The sequence below is a fragment of the Vipera berus genome (assembly GCF_964194415.1).
Source record: "Vipera berus genome assembly, chromosome: 2".
In the NCBI taxonomy this organism is placed as follows: domain Eukaryota; kingdom Metazoa; phylum Chordata; class Lepidosauria; order Squamata; family Viperidae; genus Vipera; species Vipera berus.
Window position 1 is genome coordinate 125,493,685 of NC_138203.1, and position 17,310 is coordinate 125,510,994.

Consider the following 17,310-nt stretch of genomic DNA (forward strand, 5'->3'; position numbering starts at 1 on the left):
ATCATGTCCTCCTTGCCCTAACAGTATTTAACAGTTCCACGAAAGAGTTTTTGTCTATATTTGTCAATGATACCCAACACTCTTCTTTAAAATAATGGAAATTGCAATCCTTCAGAAATAGTTTCCTTCAGAAATGCAGTAATTGATTTGGGGGCTCAGCTTTGGCATTTGGTGTCTACCCATAATCAACCTTAAATCTGAATGTAAGTTTTTCTAGGATAACCAGGTCCGTTTCAAAGAAAGGTCTGGAAATTAGACTACATTAGTTTTAGGAACAGTAATAGCTATCTATCCATAAGCGTCAGTAGATAAGAGTGCTTTAAACATTCAAGCCAGTATAATGGAAAAAATATACAGGTAATCCCCCAGATACAAACGTTTATTTAGCAATTTTCCCCCACAACAAATTAATTCAGAGAGGGTACTTTCTGCTAGTAAAAGGAGGCCTGTGTAGCCATGTGACTTGAATTCAGTTGTGAATTCTGGTGCACTTGTGGCCATTTTGAACTCTGTGACTTGCCTGGGCTGCTTGGCTTAGGAAGCAGGCAGGACTTTTTTTTTTGTCCCTGGCCACATGGCCAAAAGTGAGGAGAGCGGGCACCCAGTTTTTTTGTAGGTGCTGGTGGAGACTCTGCTGCTGCTTGGGCTTCAGGACTAGAATTGCTTCTGTAAGTATTTTATTATTCTTATTGGTTCTTTTTAAGTACTTACTTACTATTGTGTTTCTAAATACAGTACTGCTAGCCAGACTCCTCACAAAGCATTCTATAAGGTTGTATTTCCTTGCTTTTATTTTGGAGATTAGCATATATTACTGTAGTTTGTAGGTTTTAAATTTAAATGGCCTCCTGAAGTTGTGGGTGCCCATGACTGAAAGCTTTTAAGAAGAGATTGGATAGGCATTTAATCAGAAATACAGTACTCTCTTGTGAGAGTAGTGGGTTAGACTAGATCAGGGGTGTCAAACGGCCAGCTCATGGGCCGGTTGCCACACCCACCCCAGCTGCAGCAATGCAAAAAAAAGTTGCAATACATTGTGACACATCATGTGACACGGCAAGTTTGACACCCGTGGACTAGATCAGGGGTAGGCAACCTTGGCTCTTTTATGACTCGTGGACTTCAACTCCCAGAATTCCTGAGCCAGCTCTGCTATGCTGAGCTATGCTGGCTCAGGAATTCTGGGAGTTGAAGTCCACGAGTCATAAAAGAGCCAAGGTTGCCTACCCCTGGACTAGATGATCCCAAGGTCCCTGCCATCTCTGTTACTGTTGTAAACAGTTCCGTAAACCCCTCCCCCATCTCCCTCTGAGTGCCTGGCTGGACACTAAAGCTAATTAGTGGCAACTGCAAAAAGGAGATGCAGCCTGCTTGCAGGCATTTAATTCCTGAGCCGAAGCAAACAACTGATCGGTGGTCAGCAGCAGCCGGAAGGGCTCTCAATTCTGGCAGAGATCAATTAACAAAGCAGAGGAAATAGTAAATCCGATCTTTGTTCATTTAACCATCCATTTGATTTAATTAATGAATCTGGTTTTAAAAATTTGTCAAATTGAATCTGATTCATTTGACAAATTTTTTGACTTACGAATCTAATGGGCAGGCTCCATTGGATTCGTACCCCAAGGACTACCTGTGTATTGGAACCTGTAACAAGAGGATGGTGGAGCAATGCATGCATCTTGTTTGCAAAAAGATCATTATTTGACTAATTCCTCTTTTCGCAACACTTTTTATGCCAGTAGGTACAATGGCTCTTTATCACAATACCACCAAGGTAACCGAGTTTATCCTCCTGGGCTTCACTTCTCAACGAAACCTTCAGCTCCTCCTCTTCAGCTTCTTCTTACCCATCTACCTCCTCAGTGTGGCAGGGAATCTGGGTCTAGCCGTTCTTATCCGAGTTGAACCTGCCTTGCACACACCCATGTACTACTTCCTAAGCCACCTGGCCCTGATGGACTTGTGCTCCTGCTGCACTGTAGCCCCCAAGATGCTCCTGGGGCTCTTGAAAGGTTATGACACCATTCCCATCCTAGCCTGTGCTCTTCAGATGTTCTCCTTTGCAGCTGCTTCAGATGCCGAATGTTGTCTCTTGGCAGCCATGGCCTACGATCGGTATGTGGCCATCTGCCGCCCATTGCACTATGCAACTGCCATGCCACAGCATCTCTGTCGCCTCCTAGTGGCTGCTTCCTACATGGCAGGGATGGCCTCTGGAGCGATCCATTCCAGCATGGCATTCCGCCTGCCCTTCTGCAGTGCAAATACTTTGGACCATTTCTTCTGTGATATCCCCCCGGTTCTGGCTTTGGTTTGTGCAGACACTCATATTAACCAGCTCTTGCTCCTTGTAGTGTGTGGAACCATCCAGAGCATTACCCTGATGGCAATTATAAGTTCATACGGAATTATTCTCTGCACTGTAGGAAGAACGGGATCACTTCGAGCTATGTCCACCTGCGGATCTCACCTTACAGTTGTGGGGTTTCTTTATGGTACCCTCATTTTCATGTACCTACGACCTGATGGCACCTATGCCCCACAAACAGACAAGATGACTTCTGTCTTCTACACAGTAGCCATACCTACTCTCAACCCTGCCATATACAGTCTTCGTAACACTGAGGTCAAACAGGCAGTCAAGAAGAGGCTTATCAGTGGAAGGCATCAGGTTTTAAAAAGTGGAATTGTGATAGGAGGGCACAGCTCTTTCTAACACACTCTAATATCTTCCTGAACCTGGTATCTTCCAGCTGTTTTGGACTCCCTGTCTGGAAATTGAAGGCCTGAGAATTATTGGTACTGAAAACCAACACATCTGGAGGCTGTAAAAGTCTGGTATGCAAATATCTCCAAGTGAATGTTCTGTTGAAACATCAAGACCTACTTCTGATGGGACATGCATATTATTCCACTCCCAGGAAGACTTTTGCACAGCAATTACGATGACATCTATCCGCAAATGAGAGAAGATAAAGCCTGGCTACAATTAGGCATCGATAAAATCAGACAACACAATAATAATAATAAAAAAACAAAGTTGTGAAGCAAAAAAATAATGTTAGATCCTTTTTAAATCAAATCAGCTAGTAGTCTTACTAGCTCATTGCTACATATTTGTGCAGGATGGCTTTTAAAGCACCAAAATATAAGAACTTGGTATGTTAGCATTTTGATATAACAACACAGAAGCAAGGAAAAACCAAAAGCCATATTGGTAGCCTTCTGAAGAAATGGTTGTGGCTTTGCTTTTTAATGAGGGGGTGGAATTAATAATTGCATTTTTTAAAAAAAATGTTTGACATTAGGAGAAAAATAAAGACTCCATATATCAATCAATTCAAGATTTATCATTTCAAGGGATATTTTTGGTAGTTTGCCTTGCATGATTTTTATCACTTTTGCTGATGTTCTATCTGGTAAGCAGACTACTCCATTCAGATCTCCCATTAGGCATTAATTATTATATGACAGTTCTATTAACTTTCCCATAAGTGTATTACAATGCAGATTTATTTTCATTTGGAGCATAAGCCCTCACTAAAAGGATCTTAATTTCATTATAATTAATCTCCACTCTCAAATATCTGCCTTAATCATCAGATAAAATTATTTTCAGTTGCAAGAGGCTCTCTTCAGTCACAGGCTGTCACTCCTTTTTGAAGATCTGCACCATTTTCAAGATATCGCTATTGTTGAATGATGGGGAGGGTTGCCGGAAGTTATCTAAAGTAAGAAAGTATGGAACATCTTTTTCTTCTTCTAATTTTGATAGGGAAATTTAAGGATTTAAAAGATTGTGGGGTTTTTTTGGTTGTTTTTTTTTGTCATTTGTATGAATTTTTTCACCTTCATTTAATGTTGGGAATTATAGTTTGCTTTTGTCGATTGCTGTTCGTGGGAGGCTGAGATCTTTCCATTTTAATGGATTCTGATTGGCCTGGAGACACCAGCTGATCTATGGAAAACTTTTTTTAAAAAAAAGAGGGAGAGAAACAAAGAGAAGATTATTTATTTATTTATTTATTTTTTAATTCCCATTTATATCCCGCCCTTCTCCGAAGACTCAGGGTGGCTTACAATCTAAAGCACAAATCAATGTGCTTCGCAATAGCCTTCATTCTATGTATATGCCTGCTTATTAGGGCTTTCGCCCCCCCCTCCCCCAAGCGGCATTATTACAAAGTCAGCTTATTGCCCCCAACAATCTGGGTCCTTATTTTACCTACCTCGGAAGGATGGAAGGCTGAGTCAACCTTGAGCCTGGTGGGACTCGAACCTACACTAATTGCAGGCAGCTGGTGTTACTTAAGGAGGCATTAGCCCACTGCTCCACCAAGGCTCTTTTCTGAAGATGAAGAAACATCAAAAGTATTTGACAGAGATTGCAAAAAATATTTTGGAGAAGTATGATGTTGTGAAGCAGGAGTAGGAGGAAAAAGTTACTCAAGTAATTGGAAGAAAGATGAGTAATCCAGAGATGCAATCAAGTACAGAAACTTATTATTTCAAAAGTATTTGACAATACAAAGGACTCAAGTGTAATTTTAGACATAACTCTGACTCCAACAGAGCTTACTATGAAGATGATTTAAGTCCGCCAGTGAGTTGAATGAATATGAGTTGCAAGTAAATCTATAAACCTCAAGAGAACAAATTTGGGATTTCTACTTCAAAACTGAAATGGAAATTGACAATGTCAACATACTTGTTTTAAAAATCATGTTGGAGAATATCTTGAGAAAAATAGAACTTTGTATCAATTTAACAGACATTCTGAAGAAGAAAAAGATTTTATTTTATGAGGACAACTTGAGGGATTGACTTTAATAAGTTAATTGGAGTTAGGATGGACTTTCTATTAGTTTGATATAGTAATTAAAAGGAAGTTTCAATGTATTGTTTTGCACTTATAAAGTGGGTTTGAAAATGATTATTAAAATTAAATTTGGAAACCATTTATGCTTAAGAGGAGAAATAAATGAAGCTATTGATCTTTCTTTTTTCCATGTAGAATGCTTGAGTAGTTACTAAAGTTTGCAAAATATTATTGAAAGTGAAGTTGAAACTATGTAGGTTAATGGAAGTTTTAAAAGATACATTAGAATTTATTTAAATTCTAAAGATGATTTTTTTAAAAGAAATGTTTAGAATATAAAGAATTTCCCATTTAAGGTTAAACCTTAAGGTTAAAAGTACAGTGATTTTTGTTATTATAACTGATGATAGCGTAGAATGATTAATGTGTAAATACTAATATAGATCATTTCCCACATCAGAGAAAAATGGGTTTGATTAAGATGGTGATATAAGTTGTTTTAAAAACAAAGACATTTTATTGGTTCTTGTTTGTATTGGAATATTGCTTCTGGTTTTTATGCTTGAAATAGAAAAAAAAGAAACTTAGAATTTAGTTTGAATTGTGTTGTTACAGAACCGGTTTGTGATAATTATATGTAATATAAAAACTGAAGTTGTAAATGTTTTAGTATTTTACTGTGTTAGAGTCAGAAGTGAACACCTTTATTTCCCACTGTTTTTTCCCCTCATCTTGCACTTCCCCCATCCCCTTATATATTTTTTAAATCTTTAAATCTTAAATCTTTCATTGTGTTTTTTGCTGTAATAAATCTTAAGGAAACTATTTTTAAAAAATATTTTATAGAAAATAAACAGCAGGGAATGACAAATAATGTATAAAAAAATTGCTAATATGGAAAAATGGGGAGCTTAAAATGAATCAAGAGAACAACTTGACTGCAAAGGGATTTAGTTTTTCAGTTCTCATGCACACGAGAAAAAGATTTAATATAAATAAAAAGATAACAGGACGTAGAATGTGATAAAACAGAATCTGAAAATGAATTATATACAAATAATCAACATATAATTGCTAAAATATATACTTTTTATAGAGATTTGAAATGGAAGAACAAATTAATGCATAGTAAAATGAGTCAGGTAGTTTGGTTGTAATATTCAAATACATCAAGGGGAGAAAATGTAGTTAAAAGGTCTAAAATTGGCATTATTTTACAATTTAGAAGAAAATCTTTTTAAAAAATGATGTACAGTCAGTATATGATACCACAGAAATTGAACCAAGATGTATAAAGATACTTATAATTATTGTTTGAAATGTAGAAAAACATGAAAGGGCAGAGCATGACAGTGAAGAAAATGGATTTAAACACATGTGATGATGTAGAGAGTTTTAAAAATTAACGTTTAGATGAAACGTAAACTATTCTTATTAAGATTTATGGATACTCAACTGGAAAAGGCTCATGGACAACTGGTTTTATATATGGTAACTGCAGCAAGCTTATTATGTACACAAAGATGGGAGACTTTCTGAATTTGCACAAATGGCCAGATTGACTTGTATGATTAAGAAGGAACTACAACTATTTTTTTAAAAAAAGACTGGAAACCTTTTTAGACTTTTTACTGAAAAAGGACAAAAAGAAGCTGCTGATTTCAGGACTTATTGATTAAAAAGGTTGGTTTATGGGAGGGAGGGAACTATGCTATGCAATTTTGCAGCGTGTAGATGGTAATTGCTATGTTTGCAACTTCTGCAAAGAAGATCAGAAGTTGCTTCTTTAAAAATTGCTACAAGAAATTCTAGTCCATTCCAAACTGGGTTTCAAAGGACAACTGTTGCAAGTGAAAGTGAAATTTATTTGACAGCAAAGCAGACAGCAATCAAAGAGGGCCACAATTTAAAAGAACAAATTGCTAATATTTATAGAGTGGCCCATCTTTTGTTTTTGTAACCACACAAAATGTAGCATCTACCTTGGGAAGTGTACTGGCTACTGTGGGGAGGAAATTTGGAAACTGTGGATCTCAGTTTCAACCGTAGGTGCAAGGGCTGAACCTAAATGATCTGCATGAACGTTAATTGTTTTGTCATTGACCTCTCATCTTTTTGCAAATCCAAGCAGTCTACTACATGTTCAGTGGCAGGATCAGGAACTGTGGGCATGAATAATCTGAATCTGAATGCAACTAATTGCACTGAATCCATTTCAATGGGGTACATGTTTGGAAACTTACCTAATGCGCACATTGTGAGGAAAAGGTTGCAAAGTGTCTCACACAAGTAACCCATGTGTGCCCATAGATCTGATTTAGCAAACATTCTAAGCATGAAAGGAGATTTCTTTTCCACACCAATCTCTTTAGTTGCATCAGAATAGCCCTGGGGATTCTTCTGCTCAATTTAAGGAGAATCCAGTTCAAGGGTCTTTAACTGTCTTCTGTGAATAGGATGAGGGTGAGAACTAAGAAGGAGAATAAACAACACGGAGCATATACAGAATAGAATAGAATAGAATAGAATAGAATAGAATAGAATAGAATAGAATAGAATAGAATAGAATAGAATAGAATAGAATAGAATAGAATAGAATAGAATAGAACCAAACATGGAGGTCTTCTAGTCCATCCCCCCGCTCAACCAGGAGAACCTATACCATCTCAGACAAGTGAGTGTCTAGTCTCTTCTTAAAAACCTCTAATGATGGAGCACCCACGATTTCTGAAGGCGAGCTGTTCCACTGGTTAATTGACCTCACTGTTGGGCAGTTTCTCCTTAATTCCAGGTTGCCTCTCTCTTTGGTCAGTTTCTAACCATTGTTTCTTGTCCTGTCCTCTGGTGCTCTGGAGAATAATTTGACCCCTTCTTCTTTGTGGCAGCCCCTCAAATACTGGAATAATGCTATCACGTCACCCCTATTTCTTCTTTTCTTTAGACTAGCCAAACCCAAATTCTGCAGCCAATCCTTCATATGTTTTAGTCTCCAGGCCTTTGACCAACTAGACCAACTCCTCCCCCTGCCCCCCTGTCTTATTGTTGTAAGTTCCTAAAAAGACTCTGTAATGACATCAAAATTATAATGGAGAAGAAACTATGATAACAAAGGTCTGTAATCAGTGCTTTTTTTGTAAAAGAAAAAGGTGCCGGAACTCCATTCTGAGCATTCTATGACAAAAAAGCCCTGTCTGTAATAATAAAAGTGTCACCCATCATGGTGCATTTTCTCAATTGCTTGCTCTATCAAAACATAATCTCCATAATTCCTATCAAGCACAGTGAACCTTTCTGTCCCCAAGTCAGTATAAGGATTAGGCTTAGTATTGGCTGTGGCTAAAAGAAGAAACCATGTCTTTATTAAGATTCTTTATTAGACTTCATTAGAAGTTTCTAACTTTATTAGAAGTTCATGCCAAGATGTGAGAATTGCTTCTCCTGTCTGTTCTTCCTCTGCTAAATTAAAAGAGATGAGGCCCCTGCAGTTTAATGGCAGTCTTCTACTCTCTAGTTTCAGTACGAGCAGATGAATAGATAAGGAGAAGGTCAAGGCAAGGATATGGAGAAAATTTTTTATGCAGTTGCTAAGAATCAGCACCAACTTGTTGGCACATGATGAAGCACCTACATCAAGATCTCCAGTAAGCTCAAAATGTTCTTTATGTCATCCCCAAGAGGATTTTAGGCCATTCAAATCATGTAATATTTTAATGATGTTTGCTACATTTGCCTCATTTTAAATGGTATTTATACATAGTTATGTGCATAAAGTAATTATTGTGTTTTCTCAAGAAAACTAAGTAGTATAATAATATGGACTTATTAAAAAAACAAAAATCCAGGAAGAAACTAGCTGAGGAAAAGAAAAATGGTAATTTTTAAAAAAGATTTCTGCCAGGTTTCAAGCCGGCATACACACAGTAGCCACTCTGTTTTTCATTATTGCTAGTAAAAATACGAGCTATAATTAGAGAATGCAACGTAAGGAGTGACTCAGATGAAGGGCTTTCCTCCTTTACAAAGCAGCCAAAGAATAGCTGAAGTTAGCCTGTTACAAAGAGAAGGATACAATCTCAAATGTGACGAAACATGGAAATTATACATTAGAAATGGAACATTAAAAATCTGTCCTGAGGATGGCAATGAGTGGGGAGAATAGCAGAAAGTGACATCATCCATTTCTGCCCTCCAGAAACTGTTGCCTAACCATTTGTGGGAATGGGGCAAACAGGAATCGTGGATAAACTCTTACGTTCCGGGGAAAGCTAAAGTCTTCAAATAATTACATGCATCAAATTGCCCATCCTAGGTAGAGGTTTATGTAGCAATATAAAATGGAGAATGTTTCCAATGTTCATCTTTGTTTCTATTAATTTAAGCAGAAATGGCTAACTCATTAATATGTATTTAAAGGCATGCAAGCGCTAAAATCTAAACATTTTAAAAGCCTTTTTTTCTTCCTAGCCCTGAGAGAGAGAGAGAGAAAAACAAGTCTCTTGGAAGTAGAAACAGCTAAACATTTAAAGAAACAAACCATAGTTGTTCCCATGAGGGTCTTTTTCAAGAAGTAGTGAGAATTACATCATCTTTTCAGCCTGAGGGGAGATGATGGTGGAGTAAGGGAGGGTGGAGAACTTCATAAAACAGCATAAGAAATCATGAAGCAACGGCATCTAAAGCTATCTCACAAGAACTGAGAAAGGAGATTCATGCTCTTTGCTCAGGTATGATGGGATCACGATCCATGCCACAATTAGCCAACAGGAGTAATAGTTTCACAGGGACTGTCTGTTTACCTAGTAATGTATTTTACTTCAGTGTCTTCAAAATCAAGACAAGTCAGTTCTTGCTGCATTGGGGTGGGGGTGGGCGAGTAGAAAGAATCCTTTATCTATTCTGATTAAGGGACTTCTAACCTATCTGCATGCCCTGTCCTGATGGCACCACAGAAAGGGCCTGAAGAATTCAGACGGTACACCAGAAAAGAGAGAAAAATAATAATGTTCCTCAACTATGGGGTGAGTTGAAGGAGGTGGAATGTTTTAGTCCAAAATTTTAGAAGAAATGAAGTGACCCATAGGACATGGTTTGCTGGAGGAGGTGTATGTGACTTCTCCCCCCATTTAGTTGCATGCCTATTAATATCTCAATACATCCTTGTTGGAGAAATGTTCACTGCAGCAGCCTTGTGAATCCTTGGATGAATAATATTGAGACCAATTTAACAGAATAACAGAGTTGGAAGGGACCTTGGAGGTCTTCTAGTCCAACCCCCTGCACAAGCAGGAAACCCTGTACCATTTTAGACAAATGGTTGCCCCATCTCTTCTTAAAAACCTCTAGTGTTGGAGCACCACAACTTCTGAAGGCAAGTCATTCCTGTGATTAATTGCTCCAACTGTCAGGAAATTTCTTCTTGGTGCTAGGTTGGTTCTCTCCTTGATTAATTTTCACCCACTGCTTTTTGTCCTACCTTCAGGTGCTTTGGAAGATAGGTTGACCCCCCTCTTCTTTGTAGAAGCTCCTTAAGGCTTGTTATTAGACAGGGACAATGTACGTCCATCTAATTGATCACCTACATTAGGAGTTAGTTCAGGAAAGTGCAACTACACAATCCATCAATTTTTTATTACGATCGCAGTCCAGCATTAGAAATAAAAAAAAGATTTCCAGATCTTTAGTACCGGTATGTTGTTTATCATTAGAAGCACTTCCTTGGAGAGACCAAGATACTGTGAGATGAACCATACTGATTCAAAATTGTCTTTTATAAGTAGGAAACTCAAACCTGTATGGAAAAAGAGTAGTTATAGCCAATGCGCAAGAATGTAAATCCATGCAATCTGTTTCGATTTTGACTAATCCTGCCTCCCTCCTTAATACTACCTTTGGGACTTAATGGGCTACCTGAAATAAAACTCTTAGGAATTTGGATTGCACCGTTTCCAGAGGAGTAAAAGTAAATGAGGAGTAAGGTCCCAGCACTGAAGAACATGAACCTTAGCTGAATACAACTTCAGTGCTGCTGGAGTATACTATGTGCCTCTGGAAAAATAAAAAGATTGAATTGCTGGTTTGGGGGGATTTGGGATAACATGGTTTTGATATGCACTGTATTTAGTGGAGCTATTGCAAATCATGCCCAAATATTTAAAGGATTTGACTCGTTCAATGTTCTGGCTAATTATCTTCCAGATCATGATCTTAGTATTACTATAGATTTCAAAGACCTTTTCACAGCAGTAACTAGCCAGGGTGTTCAAACATTATCTAAGTCCAATTTGGGTTTGGGATAAAAGTACTATATCATCAGCATAAAACAGGGATGCAATATGTCTATTAGCTAATTTTGGGGGATGGTGCTCTAATTGGTTTAATTGGGCCACTAGTGGATTTCCACATAGATTAAAAAGCAGAGGAACTAGAATACATCCTTGCCTTATTCCTCTATAGATTAGAATCTCCTTGATGAAGCGGTCTTGCATGCTGCATCGAACTTTGATTCCAGTGTTCTTATAAAGATTGTGAATAAGCAATTATAGGTGTCTGTCAATGGTTGTATGCAGAAGTTTAGACTACAGCCTTTCTCTGGGAACTAGATTAAATGGGGATCTGAAATCAATAAATGCAGTATAAAATAGTGACCCTGGTTTGGACATGTATATTTTGATCAGATGTTGAAGAATAAGGGTGTGGCCATTAATAGAGTATCTAGACCAGAGGTCTTCAAACTCGGCCCTTTTATGACTCATGGACTTCAACTCCCAGAATTTCTCAGCCAGGCATTCTGGCTGAGGAATTCTGGGAGTTGAAGTCCATGAGTCATAAAAGGGCCGAGTTTGAAGACCCCTGATCTAGACTGAAGTCCGCTTTCTCATTTTCCAGTGCATGGTCAATCCAATTGACTAATTTGTTGTATAAATGACTAGCATAGAGCTTTCTTATTATACTTAAGAGGCTGATAGGTCAATAGTTAGTGGGCAGGTTTCAGATGCTCTTTTTGTAAATAGCACAATAAGGACTAGGCCCCTATCCTCTAGAATTTGCACAATGGAATCATTATAAGTAAAGAGGCAAGAATAGGGGTCACCATTCCAGATTATTTCGTAGTATTTTCAGGCATGACATTGGATGTCAACTGAATTGATTGTCTACATCAGAAGCTGGATAAGGAAAATGCAATTACACATTAATCTTTAGTTTTAGGGTTTAATTATGTCCTCCTTGCCCTAACAATTAGTATTTAACAATTCCACGAAAGAGCGCTTATCTACAGTTGTCAATGATACCCAACATTTTTCTTCAAAATAATGGAAATTGTCCAGTAGCAGAATCAGAAGTTGATTTCTGTGATAGAAGAGCAATCCTTCAGAAATACAGCCTTAGGAAGGTATTTTTTTTATTTTAATCGGGGGATTCAGTTTTGGCATTCAGTGTATACCCATATTTAGCCTTAAATCTGAATATACATCTTTGTATGATAAACATGACAGTTTTTAAAGAATGAATGCTGGAACTTCAATTGCATTAGTTTTAGGGACAGTTGGGAAGTGGGCACTATGCTAATATCCTATCTATGTATCAATAGATGCAGTACTTTATACAACTCAACAGAAAATTTGTGAACCTGCCAAGGTTGGTGGTGCAGCGAATGCATCTTAGCACTTAGACTTATATACCACTTCATAGGGCTTTAGAGCCCTCTCTAAGTGGTTTACAGAGTCAGCATGTTGCCCCCAACAATCTGGCAGTTCATTTTGCCCACCTCAGAAGGATAGAAGGCTGTGTCAACCTTGAATCTGTCAGGATCGAACTCCTGGCAGTGAACAGAATCAGCTTGGAATACTGCAATCTGTGCTACCAAAACTCTTGGTTAATAAAAGAACATTGTTTGATGGAATCCTCTTTCCCCCAAAAAACTTCTCTAGCTTGGACAGTTATTATATTCTTTCATTCAGATTTCTGCTATCACATCTTTTCATGTTGATCATTTGTTTCTGCATTTAGTTGAAGGCTGGAAAGCTTGAGGTGATATATGTATAACCTCTCCCTTAAAATGAAGCGTCAATGACGTAATTTAAAATTTGTTCCATTCCTGTTGTGTTCTCCACACAGAAAGGGAAGAGAGCATATCCAGTCCAATGCATTAGAATAGCTCCAAGACAGTGGGGGAAAATAGGTTCAAACAGTATCTAGACAAAAGGAAAACTGAGTCAAATTTCTTGTGGGATGAGGAGAGGAAGGGTATGATGTGATTTTTTTATGCCGATAGGTACAATGGCTCTTCATCACAATACCACCAAGGTGACTGAGTTTATCCTCCTGGGCTTCACTTCTCAACGAAACCTTCAGCTCCTTCTCCTCAATTTCTTCTTGCCCATCTACCTCCTCAGTGTGGCAGGGAATCTGGGTCTAGCTGTTCTTATCCGAGCTGAACCTGCCTTGCGCACGCCCATGTACTACTTCCTAAGCCACCTGGCCCTGATGGACCTGTGTTCCTGCTGCACTGTAGCCCCCAAAATGCTTCTGGGGCTCTTGAAAGGTTATGACACCATTCCCATCCCAGCCTGTGCCCTTCAGATGTTCATCTTTGCAGCTATCTCAGATGCCGAATGTTGTCTCTTGGCAGCCATGGCCTATGATCGGTATGTGGCCATCTGCCGCCCATTGCACTATGCAACTGCCATGCCACAGCATCTCTGTCATCTCCTAGTAATTGCTTCCTATGTGGCAGGGATGACCTCTGGAGCGATCCATTCCAGCATGGCATTCCGCCTGCCCTTCTGCAGTGCAAATACTTTGGACCATTTCTTCTGTGATATCCCTCTAGTTCTGGCTTTGGCTTGTGCAGACACACAAATTAACCAGCTCTTACTTTTAATAGTGTGCGGAACTATCCAGAGCATCACCCTGTTGATCATTACAGCTTCCTATGGAATTATCCTCTGGACTGTAGGACGAACAGGATTACTTCGAGCTATGTCCACCTGCGGATCACACCTTATAGTTGTGGGGGTGCTTTATGGTACCCTTCTTTTCATGTACCTACGGCCTGATGACACCTATGCCCCACAAACAGACAAGATGACTTCTGTCTTCTACACAGTAGCCATACCTACTCTCAACCCTGCCATATATAGTCTTCGTAACACTGAGGTCAAGCAGGCATTCAAGAAGAGGATCAGCAAGATATGTCATCAAACATAAAAGCAGAACAAGTATAAAGGGTGGAAAGAAGTGTTCCCAGCAGATTAGAATACCCTTCCTAGCTAGTGTATTCCATGGACTCCCTGGTTGCAAATTGTAGATCTGAAGGTTATAGGGAATGGTATATAACACATCTAGAGGCTGAGGAAGCTAATTATCAAATGTATCTAAGAGAAAATTCTGTTGAAACAGCAAGACCTGCTTCTAGATTTTTGTGGAAAAGGTGGAGAACTGAAGATGGCTCCACTAAAAGCAGAGCTAACGATAATAGAAGAATGATGAGCCAGTGAGTAGACCATCTCTTCATAATTTTTCTCCGGAGAAGGAGAGGACTTGAGATTGCATAACAACAGTCTCTGGCAGCTTTAGAACTGTAGGAGATAAAGGAAACCCATCCTTTTGCTCAAACTATGGTTGTTGCCTTTCTGAAGGACACTATGTTTGCATACTTCCTTTTATAATCACTTTTGGAATTTGTTTTTTTTAATTTTATTTTTATTTTTTTTAATCCCATTTATATCCCGCCCTTCTCTGAAGACTCAGGGCGGCTTACAAGCTACTTTTTAGCTATTAGGACTATTATCGCTAGATGGGGGAGGAGATTAATGACCCACTGTTGGTAAGGTTATTCTCAAACTAGGAGGAGGAGGAGGAGGAGGAGGAGGAGGAGGAGGAGGAGGAGGAGGAGAAGGAGGAGAAGGAGAAGAAGAAGAAGAAGAAGAAGAAGAAGAAGAAGAAGAAGAAGAAGAAGAAGAAGAAGAAGAAGAAGAAGAAGAAGAAGAAGAAGAAGAAGAAGAAGAAAGATGCAGAGAGTTTCATCTGACAAATAGTATTGGTATAGTATTGGTATAGTGAAAAGAAAGTTCAGAACAGAATTCTAATTTCTTGCCATGTTTTCCATTCTATTTTATCCAGTTCTTAATAGCTAAGTGTTTTATTGTGTTTAACTGAAAAAGAACAAACACTATAAAGCTTCTAAGCAGGAAAGATGGGCAATCAGGGATCCCAATTTGTTTTGCAAATTCCCAGCACCCGAGTTTTGCACAAATTGCCAATGAGGGAATACAATGTTTTACTTAATCAAAACAATACGTAGGCTAAAATTTGGCATTTTCTATGTAGCCTTTCCAAAGTCTCAGGTAGAGAAAAACTTCTTCCCATCACCCATTACCTGACTTTTTAGCCATGTGGTGGTGGTAATTAAAATATTGAAATAGATTGAACTAGTTTAAAAATTGAAGGAGGAAAGTATTATGAATTAACTTTGTAATGTTCACAATGTACCATGTCTAGTTCAGCCTTAATTGCACCCTGTCTATTTTTCAGTATATTATATGCTATCCAATCACACACCAAGCTTCATTTTAAAGAAAAGGTAACAGTTTCCTCTGTCCAGTCATTTCCCATTCTAGGGGCTGGTGCTCAACTCTGTTTCTTAGCTGAGAGAGTCAACATTGTCCAAAGATATTTTCGTGGTCATGTGGCCAGCATGACTGTATGCCGAGGGGCATGAACATTGTTACCTTCCCACCGAAGTGGTACCTATTTATCTACTCGTTTGCATACTTTCAGACTGCTAGGTTGGCAAATGCTGGGGCAAGTAATGGACGTTCACCTTGTCACATAATGCAAGGGTCTCAGACCCAGGCTGTCAATTTTCCATCTCTCAGCACCTTTAACTGTTGAGCCATCACCGTTAAATATTTCTATATTTAAATGTATTTCTGTATATTATATGCTATCCAATCACACACCAAGCTTCATTTTGGCTATCATTAAAACTATCCATTGCATCTTCTAAATATAGCATCTGTATGTTTCTCAGCTTCATATTTATTTCACCTGAGCATCAACAGGATCTCAGAGTCTGAGAAGTCCAAACAGGATTTGACGGTGGACAGCCCTGAGCAAACGACTAGGAATATATTCTTCAAAGATGAGCTCAGTAAGAAAGCCCTAACAGCAGCGAAGAATAATTACATTATTGACAGGGAGGAGGAAAACACGCAAAGAGCTGTGATGTGCAAAACACAGTTAATTGTGGCAACAGATGCAACATAAAATGGTAAAGTATTCATATAAAGCTGGAGCTGATAAGCCTAAGAAAGTTAATTTGTAGAATTAAAATTAATGCAATGAAATAAAACTTTGTAAGGTAGTAAACAAATGTAAATGGGATTACTTTAAAGAGGGAGAGAGGACATTGTTGGGGGCAATAAGCTGACTTTGTAATAATGCCACTTGGGGGGGGGGGGTGAAAGCCCTAATAAGCAGGCATATACATAGAATGAAGGCTATTGCTAAGCACATTTGATTTGTGCTTAGATTGTAAGCCACCCTGAGTCTTCGGAGAAGGGCGGGATATAAATGGGATTAAAATAAAAATAAATAAATATAACCAAAAGCAGATTAGTATTTCCTTGAAAATAATGGATATAATCATCTATTGTTGTAGTAAAATATAGAAACTTATTCTTTTGAGCTATTATCAGAGGAACAGAAGGGAAATTTAGAATTAGAGAAACATGGAGGCACCAGTGTTACTGCCTTATCTGATGTGTATGGGCAATTTGGGGATTGCATATTAATTATGCTTAATTATTCCCATTCTTATATATAATCTTTAGTATTTGAAGATCTCAGGGCTTTTAGACCTTTGACTGGAGGACCAGTGCACCTGAATACAGGAACTTTTGCATCTATCTTGAGAAGAAATGCTGGCTGGGGAATTCTGGGAACTGAAGTCCACAATATTTTAAAGTTGCTAAGCTTGAGAAATACTGAATTAAACAAAAGTCCCCCCTCCCCCCACCACCTCTTTCCTCTTGTTTGTTACATTAGCAAAGAAAATACTGTATGTCCAAACAAAAGGCAGGAGTTAAACTCATACCTCAAGAACAAAAAACAAAATTATATGTTTACAGTGGTGTACATAATCATTCAACCCAAACATTCTTAGAACTGCTAATGGATATATCCAGCGGAATGGTTTTGTGTCAGGTTATCGCATTAATAAAAACAACTTCTCAACGTCGACATGAAATTTAGCAGAGGGAGAAAAGCGGTGGTGGGATTCAAATAGGTGAACAACCGGTTCTCTGCGTGGATGCCACTTCTGGAAGTCCATTCTGGGCCTGAGCAACAAAAAATTAGCTACTGGTTCTGCTAAACTGGTGCAAACTGGCTGAATCCCACCACTGGAGAAAAACGATAACTGCATCTTGTAATGGGATTCAACATCATGGGGAAAAATGGTCAAGTAAGCAGCAATTTTCATTGAG

The 17,310-nt window shown here is 38.5% G+C and overlaps 2 protein-coding genes across 2 annotated transcripts; both read left to right on the forward strand.

The window, feature by feature from the left end:
- Positions 1-1,750: 1,750 nt before the first annotated feature.
- On the forward strand, positions 1,751-2,719 carry LOC308662801 (olfactory receptor 5C1-like; the record flags this gene model as incomplete). The annotated part of the gene is made up of 1 exon (XM_081318945.1): positions 1,751-2,719. The coding sequence occupies one exon, from the start codon at positions 1,751-1,753 to the stop codon at positions 2,717-2,719; it is 969 nt and encodes a 322-aa protein (XP_081175071.1).
- A 10,380-nt stretch (positions 2,720-13,099) lies between these two features.
- On the forward strand, positions 13,100-14,029 carry LOC308662802 (olfactory receptor 5C1-like; the record flags this gene model as incomplete). The annotated part of the gene is made up of 1 exon (XM_081318946.1): positions 13,100-14,029. One exon carries the CDS (start codon positions 13,100-13,102, stop codon positions 14,027-14,029), a length of 930 nt encoding a protein of 309 aa, XP_081175072.1.
- Between the last annotated feature and the right edge of the window lie 3,281 nt (positions 14,030-17,310).